General features: G+C 66.0%; 2 protein-coding genes across 5 annotated transcripts in view; both read right to left on the reverse strand.

The window, feature by feature from the left end:
- Positions 1 to 2,965: 2,965 nt before the first annotated feature.
- MAPK11 (mitogen-activated protein kinase 11) lies at positions 2,966 to 8,574 on the reverse strand. 2 transcript variants are annotated; one of them, XM_054718588.1, is made up of 12 exons: positions 8,459 to 8,574; positions 5,961 to 6,090; positions 5,832 to 5,890; positions 5,649 to 5,760; positions 5,325 to 5,354; positions 5,205 to 5,252; positions 4,993 to 5,107; positions 4,629 to 4,700; positions 4,288 to 4,367; positions 3,871 to 3,949; positions 3,604 to 3,777; positions 2,966 to 3,296 (listed from the first exon to the last, which is right to left on the reverse strand). In XM_054718588.1, exons 1-12 carry the CDS (start codon positions 8,572 to 8,574, stop codon positions 3,217 to 3,219), a joined length of 1,095 nt encoding a protein of 364 aa, XP_054574563.1. In that variant the 3' UTR covers positions 2,966 to 3,216. The 2 variants fall into 2 exon arrangements, with proteins under 2 accessions (XP_054574563.1, XP_054574564.1); XM_054718589.1 differs by lacking the exon at positions 5,325 to 5,354.
- Positions 8,575 to 14,566: 5,992 nt separating this feature from the next.
- The window catches only part of PLXNB2 (plexin B2), a 29,285-nt gene continuing 22,360 nt past the window's right edge, over positions 14,567 to 21,491 (reverse strand). For 2 of the 3 annotated variants that reach the window (XM_054719669.1, XM_054719668.1), the window contains 19 exons: positions 21,267 to 21,396; positions 20,930 to 21,157; positions 20,644 to 20,820; positions 20,426 to 20,565; positions 19,805 to 19,905; positions 19,489 to 19,718; positions 19,227 to 19,408; positions 18,852 to 18,918; positions 18,626 to 18,772; positions 18,172 to 18,328; positions 17,968 to 18,068; positions 17,804 to 17,888; positions 17,324 to 17,478; positions 17,075 to 17,235; positions 16,850 to 16,997; positions 16,039 to 16,103; positions 15,847 to 15,922; positions 15,508 to 15,582; positions 14,567 to 15,424 (listed from right to left, as the gene is read on the reverse strand). In XM_054719669.1, the coding sequence (XP_054575644.1) occupies positions 15,320 to 15,424; positions 15,508 to 15,582; positions 15,847 to 15,922; positions 16,039 to 16,103; positions 16,850 to 16,997; positions 17,075 to 17,235; positions 17,324 to 17,478; positions 17,804 to 17,888; positions 17,968 to 18,068; positions 18,172 to 18,328; positions 18,626 to 18,772; positions 18,852 to 18,918; positions 19,227 to 19,408; positions 19,489 to 19,718; positions 19,805 to 19,905; positions 20,426 to 20,565; positions 20,644 to 20,820; positions 20,930 to 21,157; positions 21,267 to 21,396 (2,530 nt within the window). In that variant the 3' untranslated portion in view covers positions 14,567 to 15,319. The remainder of the gene's footprint in view (positions 15,425 to 15,507; positions 15,583 to 15,846; positions 15,923 to 16,038; positions 16,104 to 16,849; positions 16,998 to 17,074; positions 17,236 to 17,323; positions 17,479 to 17,803; positions 17,889 to 17,967; positions 18,069 to 18,171; positions 18,329 to 18,625; positions 18,773 to 18,851; positions 18,919 to 19,226; positions 19,409 to 19,488; positions 19,719 to 19,804; positions 19,906 to 20,425; positions 20,566 to 20,643; positions 20,821 to 20,929; positions 21,158 to 21,266; positions 21,397 to 21,491) is intronic. The other variant, XM_054719670.1, reaches the window with a different exon arrangement.

Genomic DNA, 21,491 nt, shown 5'->3' on the forward strand with positions numbered 1-21,491 from the left:
CCTCCGGCTCCGGCCCCTCCGGAAACCCGGGGCGGCGGCCGGGAAAGGCGGGAGGCGGGGGACAGGCGGACACGGGGGGGAGGGCAGCTCGGGCCCAGCCTGGAACCGACGCGGCGCCGGAGACCCCGGCCCGTCTCCACGTTCAGGCTGGACTCCCGGCCCGGGTCGGGGTGTCTCCTCCTTCCTAACCAGGCCCCCAGGGCGCCGGCCCGGCCCGCAGGACTCGATGCCCACCCCAGCCCATGGCCACCAGCTCCGCCAACACCACCCCGCCCCCACCGCCGGCGCCCCACCCCCGAGGCCCCTGAGCTGAGCACCGAGTTCCCGGCCTGTGTGCATTCCCAGCCCCCAGCACGCCCCCTTCCCCTGCGGCTGGTCCATCCATCCTCAGCTGTGGTTCCCCAGCACCTGTCTTGTCTGCATCCCCTTTTCCGAATGGGGGAGTTGGTTCTGTCTCCCAAACTTAGGGTGCATCCCCAGCACCCCTCCCTGTGACCACTGACCCCAGCCCTCCCCAACTCAGTAGCCAGAGAGGTGGTCCCTCTGCATCCCCAGCTCCCTCTCCCCTCCCTCGGCATTTGGGGAGCCTGCTCCAAGCATTTGCAAGTCCTCCTGCCCGGCCACCCCCTGGCCAGCTTCCTCCCTCCCCTTTGTCCTTCAGGGCCCTGCCCGAGCCTCTCCTCGCACTCAGGAAGGTGTGCCTGGCCCAGGGTGAAGGAGGGCCCCACGCCAGCTCTCAGCACCCCCTCGCTCCCCTCGGTGGGGGCAGCGTCCTTTCAGGAGTCAGACCCCGACCTGGACCAGACAGGGTTTGAAGGGCAGAGCCCCCGGCCCGGTGAGCCAGGGCTGAGAGGGAGGGGGTAACAGGATCCCAGGGCCCCCGCCCGCCCTCCCTGCCCCGCCACCATGAATCAGCAGCTCAGCGGCCGGCCCAGCCAGAGCAGCTTTACACCTGGGCTGCCTGTCTGCGGGGGATGCTGAGCCCTCAGGCCCTGGAGAGAGTCAGTGTGGGCGGCCTGGAGCCCCTGAGCCACCGCCACCTGCACCCCGTGCCCTTCATCTCCCGTCTCCTCCAGGAAGCCCCGACTCCCTGCGGTGGGGTCCAGGGGTCCAGCGGGGTTCTCAGTTGTACCAGACCCCCAGGTGAGGCACGCCCGGTTCTGCTGCCACCCCTCCCCACCTCCCCCCACCCACGCACAGGTCTGGGTACCACTTGGTCTCCAGGGGGTCCCCGGGACCTGAAGCCCAGAGCCACACTGCCCAGGCCCCTGGAGGTTCGACTCCCAGATGGTCCCCAGCCCCAAGGCCCAGAGCAAGGGCACAGAAAGTCCGCCCTGGAGACACCCTGCCTGACCCCCCCACTGGGGGCCAGGCCCACCCCCACCTGAGCTACAGTAGCTCCGTTGTGGCCAGGGAGCTGAAGCGACCCTCTCCCCTTAACCAGGAAGGAAAGCTACGTCCCCCACTCCACCCGGCCCCGGGCAAGGGCCGGCCTTTGCTCCCAGACACCCCTCAACTCTCCCCCAGCGGCTTCCCTGACAGCTGAGAGAGGGGCAGGTCTTGATCTGGACCAGATGCAGGGTCCATCTGTGGGAGGCATGATGCCCACCCTCCCCGCACACCCAGAGCCCATTGGCCTGGGCAGAGTAGAGAGGGTACTGCCCACAGAAAGCTGCTTGTCAGACTGGAGACCCAAGGGATCTGGCCAGTGCAGGGATCGGGTAGGGCCACGTGGCTGGGGGTGTGATGCAGGGAAATCCAGCCACTGCCTCCGGGCAGCAGGCCATGGGGCAGCACCTGGAGCCTAGGACACACGCTGAGCGAGAAGAAACCTTTTTTACAATTATTTATTTTTTATTGATTTCAGAGAGGAAGGGAGAAGGGGAGAAAGAGAGAAACATCAATGAAGAGAGAATCATTGATCAGCTGCCTCCTGCATGCCCCCTACTGGGGACTGAGCCCGCAATCCAGGCATGTGCCCCCAACTGGAATCGAACCCGGGACCCCTTAGTCCACAGGCTGACGCTCTATCCACTGAGCCACACCAGACAGAGTGAAGAAATGGTCTTTATTGAGACACCAGGTGCAGGCACTTGACCCTTAGCCCTCCCTGGGTCCCTCGAGGTAGGAGGCCACTGTCTGGCACCTGACACCACCGCTGGACAGAGAAGACTCACACCTCCTCCACATCTGGAGCAGGTGCCTGTGCCAGAGGTTACGAAGTCAGCTCCTTCCTGGAAGGAGGGAGGCTCAGGGCCGACCCACAGGTCAGAGCGCCCCAGCTCTCGGCAGCAGGGCCAGGGTCCAAGTCCAAGTGCCTCGATATGTGGGCAGCCCCTTTAGGTCCCCCCAGCCCCTATGACTGCCCGCTCCCCAGCTGGCCCTGTGCCCTCAGGCTGCAGAAGCCCGAGGAGAACGCCATGGCTTTTGCTCACGTGGCTGTCCCTTGCCCACCTGAGCCCCTCGCATGGTGCCCGGCAGGATCTCAGCACCCCTCAATGACCGCAGGCGCTGGGGGAGGGAGGGGAGGCAGGTACAGCCACCCCGACCTGGGCCTCCTGCTCGTACCGACTCTGGCCCTTGGGTGCCCCTAGATTCACACATGCCTTCCCGTGTAAATGCCAGGAACACGCACCAGGGCACATGTGCCACACAACACAGGCAAACACGTGGCTCCAGGCGGTCTGATGTGACACTCGGTGGCTGTCCTTGCCCTGCCACCCCCCAGGGGAGACCCCTCCCAGCTCTCAGGCCTTTGGGTCTCAGCATTTCCCAGGGCAGCCCCGCCGCTTCCGGGCTGAGCAGCATAGACCACGGAGTCCCTGCCCTTGGCGTCTCCAGGGGGCCCTGGTCCCGATGCACCACCCCCAAGAGACAGCCCCCTGGGAGTGAGATCTGGGGACAGACACACTCCCCAGGGAACCCCTCAGGCATTCAGGTCTCCACAGTGAGTCCCAAGGGAGACAGACCCTGGCTGCTGGGATGTGGTAGGAGGACCAAGGAAGTCGAGGACACTCTGTCCCGGCTCCTACGCCCACGGCTTGCACACGTTCATGCATTCATATGTGTGCGCAGACTCCCACAGGAGCGGCATGCAGGCCAGGGGTCCCAGGCCAGGGGTCACGTGGTGGGAGGCAACCCTGGTGGGAACCCGGCGGGCTGCGGAACCGGAACCGGGGCGGGCAGGCTCGGGCCCTCCTTGAGTTCCAGAGTGGCTCACTGCTCAACGTCCAGGCTGCCCGGAGGCTGCGGTGGCCCTGGGGGCTTGAAGCTGAGGACTTCCTGGTAGGTGAGCTCTGAGGAGGGAGGGGAAGGTGAGCCCCTGCGGCCACCAGCCCAGGCCCACCACCTGAGGGCAGCCTCGGCCCGCGGCCCTTCCAGAGCCTGCCCTGTGCTGCCCCCTGCTCTGCTGGGTGTGCCAACCCATCTCTAACCGCCCCCTGGAGTTGGGGGGGGGGGCGTGCTGTCCCCCTCCCAGACTACCCCGAGGATGAGTTGGGGCCCTTCCTGCAGCAAACAGGCAGGGCCCGGCCTCCAGGGAAGGCAGCCCTCGGGCCCCTGGGCCCCCCACCCCCCCATTTCCCTCCCACCGCCCAGGCCCACCCTTCCACTCCTCCAAGGTGCGCTCCTTCGCCTCCACGCTCTCGTCATAGGGCTCGGCCTCGGGCTCGTCCTCGGGGTCGTGGTACTGGCTGAAGTAGGCGTGGGCCAGGGCCTCGGCCGCACTGAGCCTCTGGTCGCTGTCCAGCACCAGCATCCTTCCCAGGAGGTCCACGGCTGCAGAGCGGTCAGGGAAGGAGGCGGATGGAGGTCAGCTCCGCATCCAGGGCCAGACGTGGCGTCCAGCCGGGACCCGGGGCCCGTCCTCACCCAGGGGGTTGGCGCCATGGAAGATGCTCCTGAGGTCCTTCCGGGGCATGGGAGGCAGGGACTGGATGTACGTCCGGGCCTGCGGGCACACGGGAAGGACCTGAGGGGGCGGCACCCCCACCTCCCTTGGCCCTGAGCCCCCTTACTCACTCACCCCAACAGGCCAGGGCCTGGGCCTGCCCCTCCTTCCCTGGCCAGGGCACTGCGGTGGGCGCTGCTATTTGGCCCTCACCGTCCCTCGTGCCAGGAATGTCTTCCCCGTTCACCTGCTTCCCCCTGAAGGGGCCCGGCACCTGCCTTGGGCTCTGTTCCACGGCGGCCCGTGCTCCTCACGCGGCGCCTGGTCCAGCCCTCAGGCCCTTCCCCCACAGCAGCACGGGCCGGGGCAGCAGAGGACGCCGGGGGCTGGGGACTCACGTGTTCCGAGGATATCTTTGCCAGCACCTCCGGGCTGGGCGTGCCCACCACCTCCATGATGCGCTTCAGCTGGTCAATGTCTGCCTGGCTGAGGAAATGCCCACGGGCCAGGCACGAACCCTTCTCAGGCCCCCAGGCCCCAGATCTCGGGGACACTGCCCAGAACCTTCCCTCCTACAGCCCGGGACAGTGAGCCCAGGTGGCACGGCACGGGCGGGGGGGGGGAGGGAGAAGAGGCAAGACTGGCCAGAAAGGGCTGAGCCATCCTCTCAAACCCCCCCCCCCCCGCAAAGGAAGGGACCCTGACGCTCAACCCTCCCCCACACCTAGGCCAAGGATACAGTCACTTCCCGGGAAGAGGGCCTTTCCTTGGAGCAGCTCGGCCATGATGCAACCCACAGACCAGATGTCCACTGCTGGGGGAGGCGTCTCCATCAGTCTGTCCACCCCAAGTCCTTCCTCTGAGAACTGGGGGACCGCCTGGACTGTGCCAACCGGGGCCCCTCCTCCTCTAGCCAGAACCCTGGGCGGAGGAGGGGTCAGCCCCACCCACCATGCTCCTCCCCTCTGAAGGTCTGTTTCTGAACGCTGGCCCCAGGCCTTGGGTCCCCAAGATGGGAGCTCCCAACGTCCCCCCGCAACCCCCACCCCCGCCCCAGGCCCTGGCATGGGCTCTGCCTGGCCACCCCACAGGGCTGACGTCACCTGTCTGATTGTAGTGCATCCAGTTGAGCATGATCTCAGGGGCCCGGTACCAGCGCGTGGCCACGTAGCCCGTCATCTCCTCGTCTGCCTGGCGCGCCAGCCCGAAGTCCAGGATCTAGAGCGGGCACCCGGGTGGTCAGCGCCCCTCCACCCCGGGAACCCCTCCTCCATGCCCCCCGCCCCCTACGCCCGGGCCCCTCCCCAGCTCGCACCCTGAGCTCGCAGTCCTCGTTCACCGCCAGGTTGCTGGGCTTCAGGTCCTGCGTGCAGGGTTAGGGTTAGCGGGCTGAGCGCAGGAGGAGCGGAGCGGGCGGCCCTGCAGAGCCACCTACCCGGTGGATGATCCCGGCCGAGTGGATGTACTGCGAGGGGGGAGAACGGAGGTCAGGTTCCCGCCGACCCCGCGGGCACGCCCCGCCCCGCCCCGGGCCCCGCCCCGCCCCGGGCCCCGCCCACCTTCAGCCCACGCCCCGCCCGCCTACCCAGGCCCTGCCCAGCCAGCGGGACGCCCCGCCCCCGCGCAGCCCGCGCCCCGCCCACCTCCGGCCCCGCCCACCTTCAGCCCACGCCCCGCCCGCCTACCCAGGCCCTGCCCAGCCAGCGGGACGCCCCGCCCCCGCGCAGCCCGCGCCCCGCCCACCTCCGGCCCCGCCCACCTTCAGCCCGCGCAGCAGCTGGTACACGAGGAACTGCACGTGCTCGTCGCTCAGCGCCTGGCACTTGACGATGTTGTTGAGGTCGGCGCCCATCAGCGTGGTCACCAGGTACCTGGGCGTGGTCGCCAGGTGTCAGGACGGGCCTGCCGCCCCCTCCCCGCCGCGCGCCCCGGCGCCGCTTACACTTCGCTGAAGTCCTCGATGGACGTGGCCGGAGTGAAGACGTCCAGCAGCCCGATGACCTGGGGAGGGGTCAGCGTGGGGGTCCGGCCCAGCCCGCGCGGCCCGCACCCCCCGGGGGCCCCCGCTCACGTTCTCGTGCTTCAGGTGCTGGAGCAGCCGCAGCTCCCGGTAGGTCCTCCGCGCGTGGACCAGCGACTGGAAGGGGCGCGACAGCTTCTTCACCGCCACCTTCTGGCGGAGACGCGCGTCGTAGGCCGAGCTGCGGGGCGGCGGAGGGGGCGGTGGCCGGGACCTGGGGGCGCCCGCCCCAGGGCGGTCTGGGCGGAGGGCGGCCCGCACACAGAGGCCCCACCGCCTCTCCTCCGCGGCCACCCCTGCTGGCCCTCCGCTGTGCTCCCACGGGCATTTGCCCCGGGGAACACCTCGGGGGGCCGGCCACCATCCAGGGTCCCCAGGGCCTCCGGTCCTGCTCCCTCCTCGAGGATCGGATCACTCTCCCCCTACCCTGCCCTCCCCCCAGCCTTCCAACCGGAGAGTCCGCCTGGGGGCCCAGGGCCTCAGGACCCCAATCGTTTGCACCCTCACCCCAAACCCAGAGCGAGGCCTGGGAGGGGCTCCAGGGCCCGGATGGAAATCACGCACCAGGTGAGCAGCCTCGGCTGTTCACACAGCAAAGGGCCCCCCACCCCCCTCCGTGAGTCCAGGAGGGCCCAGAGCCGCCTCCAAGGCCTCTGGACATTCAAACATGGCGGGGAACTGGCTCATCTGCAGCAGTGAGGAGCCAGGCAGAGGGAATGCCCAGCGGAGCGTGGTGTCTACATCCCCTTGCCCAGCCCCAACCCCAGAGGTCAAGACCCTCCACCCCACCCCACTCCACCCCCACCCCACCCGCTCTTCACTGGGGACTCAACAGCCACTAGCATCGTCCTTAGGCCCAAACCTCAGCTCCGGTCCAGTCACACACACACACCTGCCCCCGCCTCCCCAGCATGCCTCTAGCGGATGCTCCTTCCTCCCTCCTCCCTCCCTCCCACTCCATCTCCCGTGTCTGGGATCTGGCTTTCCCAAGAGGGAATGGAATCCACACAGTGTTCGGAGCCGCTCCTTCGAGACAAGGGGTCCCTGCTCCCGGGCCCAGGTAGTGGTGGCGGAAAGCCAGGTAGGAGCCTGGGGCACCCATGCCCCGCTCCCTAGCCTGTCACCTGCAGGGGGAGGTCCAAGTCATTCCTCAGTTGGGAGTACGGGGTGGCCCCGCCCACCAGGTCGGGCAGCAGATCGTTTTGCCTAATTGTGTCTGTGCTGCCAAGTGACCGGGGACTGGCCCTGAGTCGGCAGCTTCACCAGGTGAAGGTGGGAGCCCACGAGAGGGGCCCTCACCTGCTGGGCACGTGGGGCTGAGTGCAGCGGAGAGAGACCTGGGTGGCCCTCGGAAGCTCGATGCTCACTGGGAACTCCCAGGCGGCAATCCTGGGCGGGATGCGCTTCCAGCAAGGCTCTATCAGACCCCTGGCCTCCTCAGCCCCCAACACCTGCCCGGACCCCCTTCTTGCCCCGGGCATCTTAGAGATGACGAGAAAGGCCTGTGGTAGAATGGCCGGCCTGAGGTTCCTGCCTGCAGCCACAGGGTGAGCTCAAGGGCCACAAGGACCTCAAGCCGCTGCCCCAGGCTCCAACACTGGGTCTGAGGCCTGGCTCACTCCCAACTTCCAGCCAGAGCCTCCAGCAATGACATGTGTGCCCCCCCTCGCCCCCCGCTCCAGGGCCGATTCACCCCCACCTCCAGGACCCCTGCTGTGGACAGCAGCCACCTGGCTCTGGCCTCCGTAAGGAACCCACCGGGTGCTGGGGGGTGGGAGCACCTATCACATCCACACCATCAGCCTCACCGTCAGCATTGCAACCCACACCAGGACTTCCCGCAGCCGCCTCACCCCGGGGCCTCTGGCCTCCCCACCCCCAGGGGGACAGGCCTTGGGAATCTGACCCTCCTTCCCCTTCCAGATCCAGTCCTCTGTCTGAGCCCCAGGGCCTAGCTGCAGGGCTGTGGTCTGAGCTCTTTTGTTTGGGGCAAAAAAGGGGTGGAGTGGGGTTGAACCCCCTAGGAATTGTAGGGGTCATGGTAGGCACCTTTGCTTAGGGTTAAGCCCCACCAGAAGTCCGAGACCCCTTGCAAAGTGGGGGAGGGGGGACCACAGGACCCCCAGGGCCACCCTATGGGGAGGGGTTGCCCTCTCTCCCTAGCTGGGCTTTTCTTGTTCAAACAAAAGTACCCACCTGAGGGCGGGGGCCTGTGCCAGACCCTGGGGCTGCCTGACCCTGGGCCAGGGGCACCCCAGACGCGTGCTCGGACATTTGGGGGCCCGGGAGACCCGCCCTCTCGCCGGCTGTGACGCCGCAGGCTTCAGGCCCGGTGGGGGCAGGCGGGTGACCCTTCTCCCCGCCCGGGAGCGGGGTCTGGGAGGAAACTTTCCTTCACGCCCCAACCCCCATTCATTCCCACAGATCCGCGCAGTGCCGGGGGCGGTGCAGGGCGAGGTCCCACCCCACGCCCGGAATCCGGGCCGGGCAGGTAGAGGGCGCGCGCAGTCCCGCCCCACCCCCCGCCCGCTCCCCCGCCCCGCCCCTACCAGACGGAGCCGTAGGCGCCCGAGCCCACCGGGCGCAGCCCCTGCAGCCGCTGCGGCACCTCCCACACCGTCTTGTTCAGCTCCTGCCGGTAGAAGCCGGCGCGAGGGCCGGACATGTCCTCCCGCGGCCCCCGCCGCGCCGGAGCGCACGGAGCGCTGTGCGCGGGGCGGGGCCGGCGAGGGGGATCCCGGGGACGAGGCGGCTTCCAGGCGCGGCGGAGCAGAAACCGGCCCTCCTGGCACCTCCCGGGGCGGTCCCGGGGAGGATGGGCTTTGCCGGGGGGAGAGGGAGCCCGGTCCGACTGACAGCCCCTCCCGCTTCTACCTCCAGGGGCCCGCGCACCTCCCCAGATATGCGCCCACGTTCCGTCCCCGCCCGGGCGCCACAGATGTAGGCCCAGGCCGCCACCGCCTTTCTCAGGACTTGGCTCCCCGCACCCTTCCCGCTGGCACCTCCCCTCGCCCCACCTCCCGTCCCGCACCCCTCCCCCAGCTGCTCCCTCGAAATCAAAGATGCCTGGGCGAACCGTCACCCACAAAGGAACGACCACCTAACACGTCTAGACGCTGACCCGCGGCGCCTTGGGTCCTGGGCCAGCCGGGCCCTCCCTGCGGAGGCCGCTCGGGGCGCGGTGGGGTGGCTGCCTCCTGGCAGACCTGCCCGCTCGCCTCGGGGGAACTGTGATCCCCGGGCCAGGCCTTGGGTTTCGTCAGGACCAGGGACAGCGGCGGCACCAGGGGCCTGGGGTGTGGTGCCCAGAAGAAGCTTTCCCTTCAGTGGATAGAGCGTCGGCCTGCAGACTGAGGCGTCCCAGGTTCGATTCTAGTCAAGGGCCCAGGCTGGGGACTTGATCCCGAGTAGGGGGCGTGCAGAAGGCAGCCGATCAATGATTCTCTCTCAACACTGATGTTTCTCTCTCTGCCTCTCCCTTCCTCTCTGAAATCAATAGAAAAAAAATTTTTTTTAAAAAAGCTTTCCCCAAATGAGTCTTCTTCGGTGCCTGGTACCTTCCTTCTTTTTGAAACAACCACCCCCCCCGTCACCTCTTCCAGGAAGCCCACCCTGACTTGCCTAGGTACCGAGGAGTTCCCAGGGGCTGAGAACACCTCCTGAACCGTGCTTTGCTCTCGCGGTTTAGTTCCCACTTGCTGCTCCACCAGGTGTTCCCTGGGCCAGCAGGCGGGCGCCCTCACGTACCCAGCGCCCACTGGTGAAGATAAGTGCCTCCTAATGCCCACCCCCCACCCCCACCAGGAAAGCGGGAAATTAGGCTCTTGGGTTGCCCAACATTCTGGTTTTATTTAAAAATCCTTCTTTAATGATTTCAGAGAGGAAGTGAGGGAGAGAGAGAGAGAAACATCAATAACGAGAGAGAATCATAGATCTAGATCGGCTGCCTCCTGCACGCCCCCTACTGGGGACCGATCTCGAAACCCGGCATGTGCCCTGACGTCCTGGTTCATAGGTCGAAGCTCAACCACTGAGCCAGGGCGGCCCGGCCCAAAGTTCTGTTTTTTCGAAACAAGTTAAAACCTGAGTTTTTGCCCTAACCGGTTTGGCTCAGTGGATAGAGCGTCGGTCTGTGGACTGAAGGGTCCCAGGTTCGATTCTGGTCAAGGGCATGTTCCTTGGTTGCGGGCACATCCCCAGTGGGGCGTGTGCAGGAGGCAGCTGATCAATGTTCCTCTTTCATCGATGTTTCTAAGTCTCTATCCCTCTCCCTTCCTCTCTGTAAAAAAACCAATAAAATATATTTTTAATTTAAAAAACCTGAGTTTTTATGGAAATAACTGATTTTTTAAAATATTGACAACCAAACGAAAATAAAGCATAGAACGCAGTACCAGGCACACGGACACTCTGCTGAGAGAACCCGACCCGGGAAGCGGGCTGAGTCCCAGCGCCAAGGCCGTGACCTTGGCCAGTCCCGAGCCCCCCGGAGCCCCCGCCGCCTGTTTCCCCTCGGGGAGCCGGAGCCCCGCCCCTGGCCGCCCGCTGCCCGCGCTGGGGCGCCTTCCCCGGCAGCTGAGGTTTTGTGCGGAGCTAATGAGGCTTCAGCTGAAGCCGGGGGCGGGGCGGGAGCGGAGCCCGGGCTGTGGGAACCGGCCGCCTTTGTCTGCGCCGCCCCGCGCGCCAGGGCGCGTTCCCATGGCGACCGGCCCCGCCCCTGCGCAGGTGTCGGGTAACCCCGTGCTCTCCGGGGTGGGGGGGGGGGTGTCTGCCGACCCAGGGGAGCCCTGCGGGCCTTGCCCGCCCGGAATCCCACCGGTGGGCGGTGAGGGCTGACGCGCGTGGAGTGGAGACCTTCCTCCATTCAGCAAACCTGCCCTGGGCTCACCTCCACCCCCATCCCCGGCCGTGACGCCCGCCCCAGGCGGACAGGTCCCCCACGCTGCCTTCTGGGGAGGATCTGGGTTCTAACAGGGCAGGGAAGTGACCGCGGAGTTTGGGGAGAACCCCCTGGAGAGGTGACGCCAGGCAGTCCTGGCTTGTAGGGCTGAGCTTGACTTCAGGAACAGAAAGGCCGTGGCCATGGTGGAGGGCTGGGCAGGCTGGGTGGGGCATGATCAGATTAAAACATTTTTTTAAAAATATATTTTATTGATTTTTTACAGAGAGGAAGGGAGAAGGATAGAGAGCTAGAAACATCGATGAGAGTTAAACATCGACCAGCTGCCTCCTGCACACCCCCCACCAGGGATGTGCCCGCAACCAAGGTACATGCCCTTGACCGGAATCGAACCTGGGACCCTTCAGTCCACAGGCCGACGCTCTATCCACTGAGCCAAACCGGTTTCGGCAGATTAAAACATTTTTTAATTGACTTCAGAGAAGAAGGGAAAGAGAGAAACATCAATGAGAGAGCATCAATGATCAGCTGCCTCTGGCCCGCCCCTACTGGGGATGGAGCCTGCAACCAGGGCATGTGCCCTGACCGGGAATGGAACCCTGAGCTCCTGGTTCATAGGTCGACACTCGACCATTGAGCCATGCCGCCGGGCAGATTTCCGTTTTGTTCTCAGGGAGCTCGGCTGGACATGGTCAGTGTCATCAGGCCACCAGGTCCAGGCTGCCCTGTCCAGGTGGGATGACTGAGTGGTGTGGGGCAGGGGCAGCAGCCAGAAGTGATAGGATCACGGCGTGAGGGTGGGGCTGAGGGAAGAGCCTCCTGCCCAGGCCCGAGCCCTGGCCTCCCTCCGCCCTCAGCGTGAATCACTGTCACCCCTGAACTTAGAGCCAGCCCTTCTCTCCACGCCCACTGGCCCAGGTCACCCCCTTTCCAGTCCCAGCCAGTCTGGGTGCACTTCCCCCTGAGGTCACAGTGAACTTCCTAAAATGCTCATCAGTCTGTGTCAGGGGTGGGGTTCATGCTTTTTCTTGCTTTTTAAAAAATATTATTTTTTAAATTGATGTTACAGAGGAAGGGAGAGGGACAGAGAATTAGAAACATCAATGAAAACATGGATCAGCTGCTGCCTCCTGCATGCCCCCTACTAGGGCTTGAGCCCGAAACCAAGGCACATGCCCTTGATCAGAACCAAACCTGGGACCCTTCAGTCCGAAGGCCGATGCTCTATCCACTGAGCCAAACTGGTTGGCGGGGGGCAGGCGGGGGGGTTCATGCTCTTAATAGGCAAGCGGGGTGTAGCCTGCCACTTGGGAGGAAAGCTCGAGGTTGCTGGTGGACCCACCCTGGAGACACCCTGACCACTCACAGCCGGCCTGCCCACCCCGTGCATCCCAACACTGTCTCTACCCTTCACCACCCCCGACAGGACAGGACAGGGAGCCCTCCTCTCTCCAAAAGGGTAGTCCTCCCCGTGACTCCGAGCTTCACAGCTGAGGAGGGAGGGGCTCCCACTGACCTCCCCATCTTTTGTTGCTGTTAATCCTCACCCGAGGATATTTTCTCACTGACTTTTAGAGAGAGTGGAAGGGAGAGGGAGAGACAGAGAAACATCGAGGTGGGAGACACATTGGTTGGTTGCCTCCTGCACGCACCTCAACCAGGGCTAGTGATAGAGAGCCTGCAACCGAGGTACATGCTCCTGACCAGAATCGAACCCTCGACCCTTAAGTCCCAGGACCGACGCTCTATCCACTGAGCCAAACCAGCTGGGACGCTTCTCAGCATCTTGTCCTGATGTCCTGGGAAGGGGTGGCACTGTCACTGCAGGGGTCCCTGGGGGGGATGCCAGCTGTTTGCCTAGTACCCCTTCCTTGGGGGAAGACACCCACCCTTGTTCCAAGTGGCTTATGATTAAGGCCTCACCCACCGAGACGCCCCCGCCCCCACACAGGGGTGTGCCCATGTGGAGGAGACACTGGCTGGGGCTGCCCACCACCAGCAGCCCTGCTACCCCAGGACAGCAGACAGGTGGAGCCTGTAGAGGGCCCCCTGGGAAGGCACGTGGGCATCCCTTCATTATTGTCAGCTGAACCCAGTGGTGGCGCCACAGCCACGCCCTGGGAACACGCCTTGCCAAAAGGGCAAGGGTGTTGTCAGCTTGACCTTCATTTCAGCCCGTGGTGGGGGGAAGTGGTTTTGATATCTAAATCCAGCCTAGTACCGGGAATGCTCAGGGCCTACTCAAGAATGCAAATAATCTTTTTTTGTCTTGACCTTTTGGTGAAACTTCCTGATATTTGGGGTATAAAATAAACTCGCTGGATTGGCTCTGGGTCACTGTCCCTGTCTCTCCATCAGAAGAGGGCCGTCGCCCCACCCGGCCCCAGCTTTTTTCCTTCTATCTCTGTGTCTGTCTCTTGCTTTTATTTCTCAATCTCCAGCCGCCCCTACTCAGGAACTGGACCCGCTGATGGCGAACCTATGACACGCACGCGTGTCAGCACTGACACGCGTAGCCATTTCTGATGACACGCGGCCGCATGCCGAGGATGAAACATTTGCTGCTCCTGAGGATGAAACATTTGCGACTAGAGTCTTGGAGTTAGTTTTTTCCTCAAAGTGACACACTGCCCGAGTTATGCTCAGTTTTTTGGCGAAGTCTGACACACCAAGCTCAAAAGGTTGCCCATCACTGACCTACAGGAACCTCGACATGTGAGTACCTGGATGCAGCCATATCTGAAGCTGGACCCCTCCGCCTCCTTGTTGTAAAGTCCCCAATTCCCCTTTCTGCTTTGCTTGGGTGGTATTTGTGGAGCAGGCCCTGTGTGTCCGGGTTCCTGCAGAGTCCCTCGTGTCCAGGACAGTGTGTGTCGAATCAGGGGCCTGAGACACAAGCACACACCTGTGCCTGATGGCTGCGGGGTGACACGTCTCAGCTCTGCATAGGACACGGAGATTCGGAGCAAACCCCGCCCCCATCACCAGATTCCCAGACAACCCCCCTCTTCCTCCGGCAGCAGCGAAGTGCCACTTGCTCTTGGGTACAGGGTCCGTGAGCCCTGCTACGTCCCACGTCATCCTGGGGCGGCTCAGGGGGCAGAGGAGCCTCCCGAATGGCCCACAGCCTCCAGGAGGACGACACAGGGGCCTCTATCCCTGAGCCACCCCCGTGTCCAGTGGGGTCTGCATACAGCAGGAGCTTACTAAATGGGCACTGGGTAGACCATGCCTGGGAGGTACCCCGCCTCAGGAAGGAGGAAGCAGGTCCCTGAGAGCTCAGGCTGCCATCACACCCGCCCTGCTCCCACGGCTCCTGGTGGCTCAGCCCAAGAAGGGAGGCAGGGGAACATCATGGCCAACAGGGCTGCCTGGCCAGCCCAATGCCCCCCACTTCCCTGCCTGGCGGGGCTGCCCCCTTGCACCCCTCTGGACCCATAACCGACTCCAGGATCACCTAGGCCTGAGCTGCCCAGCCCGCTCCATGCCAGAGGCCTCACCTCCCAGCCCTTGACCATCCTCTTCTCGGGTGGACTGAGCGCAGCCGGTGGCTGTGGGTGAGCTGCAGCCGCTGCACTCGCCCCGTGGGCCTGGCCCAGAGGAACCGGGAGGTGGGGCGTGAGGCCACACAGGCCCACCTGAGGGTGAGATCCTAGGAGCTGGGGAGGAGGCTGTGAGCAGGCCAGGGTGGGGCCAGGGCCGGTGAGCAGGGGCAGCAGCCCTGCGGCCCCAGGAGGAACGCAGCCAACCAGCAGAGTGAAAAAGACGGCTGTATTTGATTTACAATGAACATGATTTACAAAAGGGGTGGGGGTGTCCTAGCCGAGCTCCTCCCGGCCCCCCACAGACCGGGCGGAGCCTCCAGGACAGCCTGTCTGACAGGCCTGGACCTCCTCTGCTGGGTCCCCTCTGGCTGCCTGGGCCTCGACGTCTGACATCCAGCGTGACCTTGGAGGTGAGGCCCGGAGCGCAGAGTCCACCCAGATGCTGGTGCCCCAGGGCACGGGCCAGGCGAGGTCAGGAAGGCATCGTACCGCTTTTCTCCTCCCATTCGGGCGGCAGACAGTCTGGGCTCGAGGCCCTGGGGACTGCAGGCACTCAGACCCCCCAAAGAGGCCAGACCCTCACTGGGCGGCTGCTGGTGCTCAGGAAGGGGGGCTGAGGCCCGGCTGCCCCTAGCCACACGGGGTGGCGCCGGGGCGAAAGGCACATTTGCGAAGAGCTCAGGAGACGCCACTCGGAGACAGCGCCCGATGCTGGTGTTCCGGGAGGGCTGGTGCTGGAGGGCGCCAGGCACTATTGCTCAGGAGAAAGACGCTACGTGGCTACCAACGCGGAGGTGGGGTCCCCGCCGCACCCACACTCGCACGTCCCGGGGGGCGGGGGCTCTTCCTCCACCGGCGAGAGAGAAGGGCTGGCCCACGGCTTGCTTCGGCCTCCTTCCCCAGGGGCCGCCCAATGCCGGCACTGGGCATCACACACCTGTGCCTCGGGACCGTGGTGCCGGAGGTCAGAGGTCGGTGACCTTGTTCTCGAGGGCCGCGGCGATCTGCTGCAGGCGGTAGGCCAGCTGCATCTTCTGGGCGGCAGGGTCCTCCTCCAGGGCGTTGATGATCTGAGGGAGGCTCAGGTCAGCCCCAGGCGGGGAGCAGGCTGCCCAGGCGCCTCCTCCCTCGCCGGGGCGGCGGAACCTCCTACCTCGTCGTAGTACTTCTGCGTGTACTGGTAGAGCTGGTGCAGGGCCACGAGGGTGTTCAGGGAGTCCGTGTGCGCCTGGGAGAGGGGGCGTGTGACCCAGGGCAGCAAGCATGTGGCACAGGCAGACTCAGGGCCACAGCCTCACAGCCCCCAGACACGGGGCAGCCACGCAGACGCACCCACGCAGAGGCGTGGCCGACACGGCTGGCTCAGAGCGGACGCAACACCTGGTCAGTCACACACAGGTGCCGGCCCACCTGGCCTCCCCTCCCGAGGGCACGACACACCTGCCCTGCAGTGCAGCCGGCTGCCCCTGGGAGGGTCCCCTGTGCCCCTTACCCGGGAGATCTCCGCCAGGTGTGTGTTCATGTCCTGGTCGCTGACCTGCACCATCTGTCTGATCCCCTTGTAGTAACTGTGGGAGAGGGCGGGGGGCACGGTGGGTCCCGAAGGCTGGACCCAACGCTGCCCTCCAGGGTGCTCCTCCCCCAGCGACCCCGCGGGTGGGGGTCGGGAGCTGGGGTCACTCACTCCTCCACCATCTTCTTGTAGGTAGAGATCTCCTTGGCGTAGAGCAGCTTGTTGCTGGGCGAGTCCTGTGGGGTCACAGCCACGTGAGGCCCAGGCCAAGGAGGGCTGGCCGGTGTCCCTGCCCTCGGCCCCGACGGAGCCCGGCCGGCCCCGCTCAGGAAAAGGAGGGGCAGCGCCCGCCCCGCCAGACCTGGCCATCCTGACACTGGTTTGGAGTGAGTCTAAGCAAAGGGTCTCCACGGGGCGCAGGAGGAGGGGGAGGACAGGGGCGCAGGAGGAGGGGGAGGACAGGGGCGCAGGAGGAGGGGGAGGACAGGGGCGCAGGAGGAGGGGGAGGACAGGGGTGCAGGCCGCCACAAAGCCCATCACGCCCTGGCTAGTCTGGCTCAGTGGATAGAGCACTGGACTGTGGACTGAAGGGTCCCGGGTTCAATTCCAGTCAAGGGCACATGCCTGGGTTGCAGGCTCAATCCCCAGTAGGGGGCGTGCAGGAGGCAGCCAGTCCATGATTCTCTCTAATCACTGATGTTTCTCTCTCTCTCTCCCTCTCTCTTCTTCTATGAAATCAATAAAAATATATTTTTTTAAGAAGCCCATCACCAGGGGACCTCCCAGGCTCTGGCCCTGCCCCCACCCCGTTACCTTGCACCTGTCTCTCCTGAACTCCAGCTCCCAATGTGCAAATCCACACCCAGGCAAACCCGGCACATCCTGGCACGGCCACGACTCCCACCTCGTGGACACTGCCCTGTCCAGGCCTCCGGGGCGAGGACCCCGCTCCCCAGCCCTCGGGAGCTGCCAGGACGCTCACCCGGCTCAGCTTGTGCTCCGTGCGCGTGCAGGCGTCCATGAAGGTCTGCGCAATGACGGACAGCGAGGCGTCCACCACCTCGTGGACGTGCACGTCGAAGATGAAGTGTGGGTTCTTGAGGATGTTCACCCAGAACCGGAGCGGTAAGCTGAGGCAGAGCGAGAACGGGTGAGGGGCTGCTGGGACCGGGGCGGGTGGGCGCCCGGGGGTGGGACGGGGCCACACCTGTTGGTCTTCCAGATGTGGATGGTGTCCTCGTCCTTGATGTCGTGCTTCTCCGCCTGCTCGTCCAGGAAGTCGAAGAAGTACTTGACGGCGGGCGGCACGGCCAGGCCCGGCGCCAGCACGCTCTGGAAGAAGTTGTCCACGAACTGCTGCAGCGTGCCCTGTGGGTGGAGGGGACTCAGCGTTCGGCCCGCCGCCCGCCACCCCCGCCGGCGGCACGCCCACGGTCCCCCCCACCCCCGCGCCCACCTTGACGGACAGCAGGCGGGTCAGGTAGATCTCGGTGATGGCCTTGGTGCGCTCCTTCTCCTTCATGCTGCCGCGCTTGCACTTGCCCTCCTCCACCTCGTCCGTGGGCCGCACCAGGTGCCACACGCGGTTCTCGTCCTCCAGGAGGGCGTGGCCTGTGGGGAGGGGCCAGGTATCACGCTGGGCTCGCCGCCCCCAGAGGGTACACCTTCAGGGGCCAGAACCACACAGGCACGAGGCCCGGCCAGCATGGCTCAGTGGTTAGAGCACTGACCAAGGAACCAGGAGGTCACAGTTCGATTCCCGGTCAGGGCACAGGCCCGGGTTGTGGGCTCCATCCCCAGTAGGGGGCGTGCAGGAGGCAGCCGATCAATAATTCCCTCTCATCATCGATGTTTCTATTTCCCTTTCTCCCTCTCCCTTCTTGTCTGAAATCAATTAAAAACAAACAAACAAAACAGGCACGAGGAAGGGACTCACGCTCCCCGGGCAGGTCCTGCTGGTTGTCCTCCGGCTGCTGGGAGACCCCCACCTTGGACAGGATGAGCGTGGCTCCGTCCCGGACCTGGGGAACAGGGTCATGAGGGAGGCCCGTTCCCCAGCCCCCGGCGTGCAGGGAGGGCGCCCGAGCCGCCGGCACTCACGTTGTAGTGCATGAGCGTGTTGACACGCTTCCACCGGCCGTCCCGCTGGGAGGTCAGGTCCAGGTCAGACAGGATCTGGGCCGTGGACCCAGGGCGCCACTCTGCGGATCGACACGGCAGCTCGGGGACCCAGCCACAGACCACCCGCCCTGCAGGGCGCCCTCGCTGTCCCCTGCCCGCCCTCCCCCCGGGCAGAGCGCTCACCCAGGACCACGCTGTCCGCCTTGGGCCAGCGGGAGCAAGGCTGCGTGCGGTACACCTGGTCGATGATCTTCTCCTTCACCTGGGAGATGGTGTCGCAGTTGAGCACCTTGACGGGGATGGCGTCCACCCCTTCGTCCTGGACGATCACACTCACTGTCTGCGGGGAGGGATGGGCGGTAAGGGATGAAGGGCCAGTGGGCGGGTGGGAGTCCCCACTGCACCCGGCTGGCGGCCTCGCCTCCCCTGCAGCCCGGGCCCAGCAGGATGGAGCAGAGGAGCAGAGGGCCCCTCATCCCTCCCAGCTCACAGGGGCCAGGGGAGGGCGCACAGCTCACCACCAGACACCCTCGGGGTGCCGGGCCCCACACAGGCCGACAGCAGGCCTGGGCCGCGGCACCTGGAGGGTCTCCCCAGCACAGGGAGGTGGACGGGGACGGGCGGGACCCCGGCTCACCAGGGGCGCGTACTCCACGTCGTCCCCCAGCAGCCCCGTGTCGTTGAGGGTGTACTTGGCCTTCTTCTGCACGGCGTCCACGGGGCCCTTCTCCACCTGGTGCTTGATGGCCTTGAAGAGCTTGTAGAGCGGCTCGCCGGCGCTGTCCTGGAGCAGCAAGGGCCGTCAGCCTCGGGCGACCACGCTCCCCTGCCCCCCTCGATCCCCCCTGCCGCCGGGGGCCCACCTTGAGGTACTGGTACAGACAGATGGACATCCAGTTGGACAGCATCCTCTCCACCACCGTCTCCGACCTGGGGGTGCAGACAGGCCTGGCACCCAGGGGCCCCGCAGTGCCTGCCAGCCTGGCTGGCTCTTCAGGCACCCGGACCCGCCTCCCGCCAGGATGCCCAGGTCCAGCCTGCAGTGAGCCAGTGCCCGGCCCCTTGGGGGGGGGGATGTCACCCTGTCCTAGAGGGTGATTCTGAGGGGGAGCAGCCCAGTGACCAGTGGAGACCAATGGACGCCATCCCTGCCGAACCTCCCCACTCCTCGCGCTGGCTGCCCCCGGCCAGCAAACCAGGTGCCACAGCCTCCGCCCCCCTGCCCGCGCCCCACGCACCTGCGCAGCATCAGCTTGGGGTTCTTGGCCACCACGTACTGCTCCATGAGCTCCAGGAAGAGCGTGCGCATGATGTCCGTGTAGTACTCCAGCTTCCCGTGCAGCGCCACCGTCAGCAGCGATGCGAAGTACACCTTGGCGCGCGCCGAGAACTCCCGCTGGCTCTCCAGGGTGTGGATGAACTGCGGGGGCGGCGGGTCAGCGCTGCCGGCCCGGCCCGGCCCGCCCGCCCCCATCCCGGCCCGGCCCGCCCGCCGCTCACGTTGATGAGGAAGGACTTGCTGTTGAGCAGGTTGGAGAACTGGTAGAGCGCCTGCTCCACCACGGGCCGCCGCGACTCGGGGATGTCCAGCCGGCCCGTGATCATCACGTCCTTGTCGCCGTCCTTGGAGGGCAGGAAGAAGACGCGGTCCGTGTAGGTCTTGTAGTCCAGCACCGGGATGCCGGCCTCGTTCACGTCGTTCGTCTGGTCCTCCATCTCGATCATCAGGTCTGGGGGGACAGCACCGGTGACACCTCGCCCGGCCCGGCCCCCCGCCCCGCGAGGGCGCCGCCTCCCCGCCGGCCCCGCGCCGCACCGGTGAACTCCTTCTTGCAGCGGTCGCGCACGCTCTCCTCCAGGCCCTCCAGCTGGGACCGGATCTTCTCGTACTCGCGCTCCGCCTGCTGGCTCTTCCTCCTGCGCACGAGGGGGCGCTGCTGGGACCCGGCCTGGCCCGCCGCGTGCCGGGCAGTGGGTGTGGCCAGAGGGCAGTGGGTGTGGCCAGAAGGCGGCGGGGGCGGGTGGGGTGGTAGGAGGGCGGGGCCAGGGCCCAGGTGCGGGAGGGCTGGGTCAGGGCTGTGGGCGGGGCCGAGGCTGCAGGCGGAGCCCAGGTTGCAGGAGGGCGGGGCCAGGGCTGTGGGCGGGGCCGAGGCTGCAGGCGGGGCCCAGGTTGCAGGAGGGCGGGGCCAGGGCTGTGGGCGGGGCCGAGGCTGCAGGCGGGGCCCAGGTTGCAGGAGGGCGGGGCCAGGGCTGTGGGCGGGGCCGAGGCTGCAGGCGGGGCCCAGGTTGCAGGAGGGCGGGGCCAGGGCTGTGGGTGGGGCCCAGATTATGGGGGCGGGGCCGAGGCTGCAGGCGGGGCCCAGGTTTGGGGGCGGGGCCCAGATTATGGGGCGGGTCCAGGGCTGTGGGCGGGGCCGAGGCTGCGGGCGGGGCTCACCAGTAGCAGTAGACAGACAGGGCGATGGCGGCCACCATGGGCACCATGACCAGCGGCAGGATGAGGCTGAGCGGCACCTCGCTCACACGACTGTCATACTCCACGCGGCCCAGCACCCACTCCCGGGAGCCGAACTTCACCTGCGTGGAGGGGAGGCCTCAGCGCGGACAAGCACGGCACAGCCTGGGGCCCCACCCTCCTGCCCCGCCCACACGTACAATGAACTCCGGCAGGTTGAGTGTGGTGTCTCGCTTCTGCCGCCGCTTAGGGGGGGGCTGCACCTCCGGGGGCTCGCAGTACAGGTCCGTCTCCGTCAGCGTCTTCATGATGCAGCGCTCGGCGCCCACAAAGGCCTCGGCCTCATGCAGCGTCATCGCCTTGTTCAGGTTGGTGCCCTGGGGGTGGGGCGGGGTCGCCGTGACCAGGAGGGACTCAGGGGCGGGACCTGGAGCAGCCTGCCCACCAGCACCTGGTCGGACCGGACCGGGCTGCGGCGGTCCTCACCTGGGCGTGGATGAGCTTGTTGACCTGCTTCTTGACGCCCCCAGTGAAGTTCTTGAAGGTGGGGTCGGCCACGTACTCGAAGGCGCCGGCCTCGGTCCTGAGCAGGACCCGGTGCCCGTCCATCTGCACGAGTACCGTGAGGTTGTAGGCCTCGGGGTCCTCGGGCACGGCCGGGGACAGGAACACGACCCTGGAGTCGTTGTAGCGCGTGTACTCCGTGCCCACGATCTGCAGGCCCAGGGCTGTTGGTCAGGCCACGGGCACGGGCCCCATCCCTCCCCAGCCGGGCCCCAGGGCCCAGCGTAGGCTCCGAGCCCCGGCCCGCAGCAGGACTGACCGTGTGGGGCTGCAGGGGGCCAGCCTCCCTCCGGCGCCGCCAGGACTGCAGAGGCTCGGCTATGACCACCATGGAGAAGTTCTGGATCAGGCTGAAGCCCTGCCCCGTCACGTTGATGCTGCGGCCGCCACTGGGGGTGGGGAGGTGCCTGAGTGGGTACAACTGGGCAAGGGAGGTACCCAGCCAGCTCCAGAGCAGGTGCCCTGCGGAGCCGTGCCCCCACCC

The sequence above is a fragment of the Eptesicus fuscus genome, chromosome 7 (assembly GCF_027574615.1).
Source record: "Eptesicus fuscus isolate TK198812 chromosome 7, DD_ASM_mEF_20220401, whole genome shotgun sequence".
Lineage (NCBI taxonomy): Eukaryota > Metazoa > Chordata > Mammalia > Chiroptera > Vespertilionidae > Eptesicus > Eptesicus fuscus.

What these genes read in the sequence shown, in the direction of transcription:
- MAPK11 (XM_054718588.1), bottom strand. Translation starts at nt 8,574, where the DNA reads ATGTCCGGCCCTCGCGCCGGCTTCTACCGGCAGGAGCTGAACAAGACG. An exon ending in GGCGCCTACGGCTCCGTCTG is followed by an intron (nt 6,091 to 8,458) that starts GTAGGGGCGGGG and finishes GCCGCCCCGCAG; the next exon opens with CTCGGCCTACGACGCGCGTC. An exon ending in CACCTTGGAGGAGTGGAAGG is followed by an intron (nt 3,297 to 3,603) that starts GTGGGCCTGGGC and finishes CTCCCTCCTCAG; the next exon opens with AGCTCACCTACCAGGAAGTC.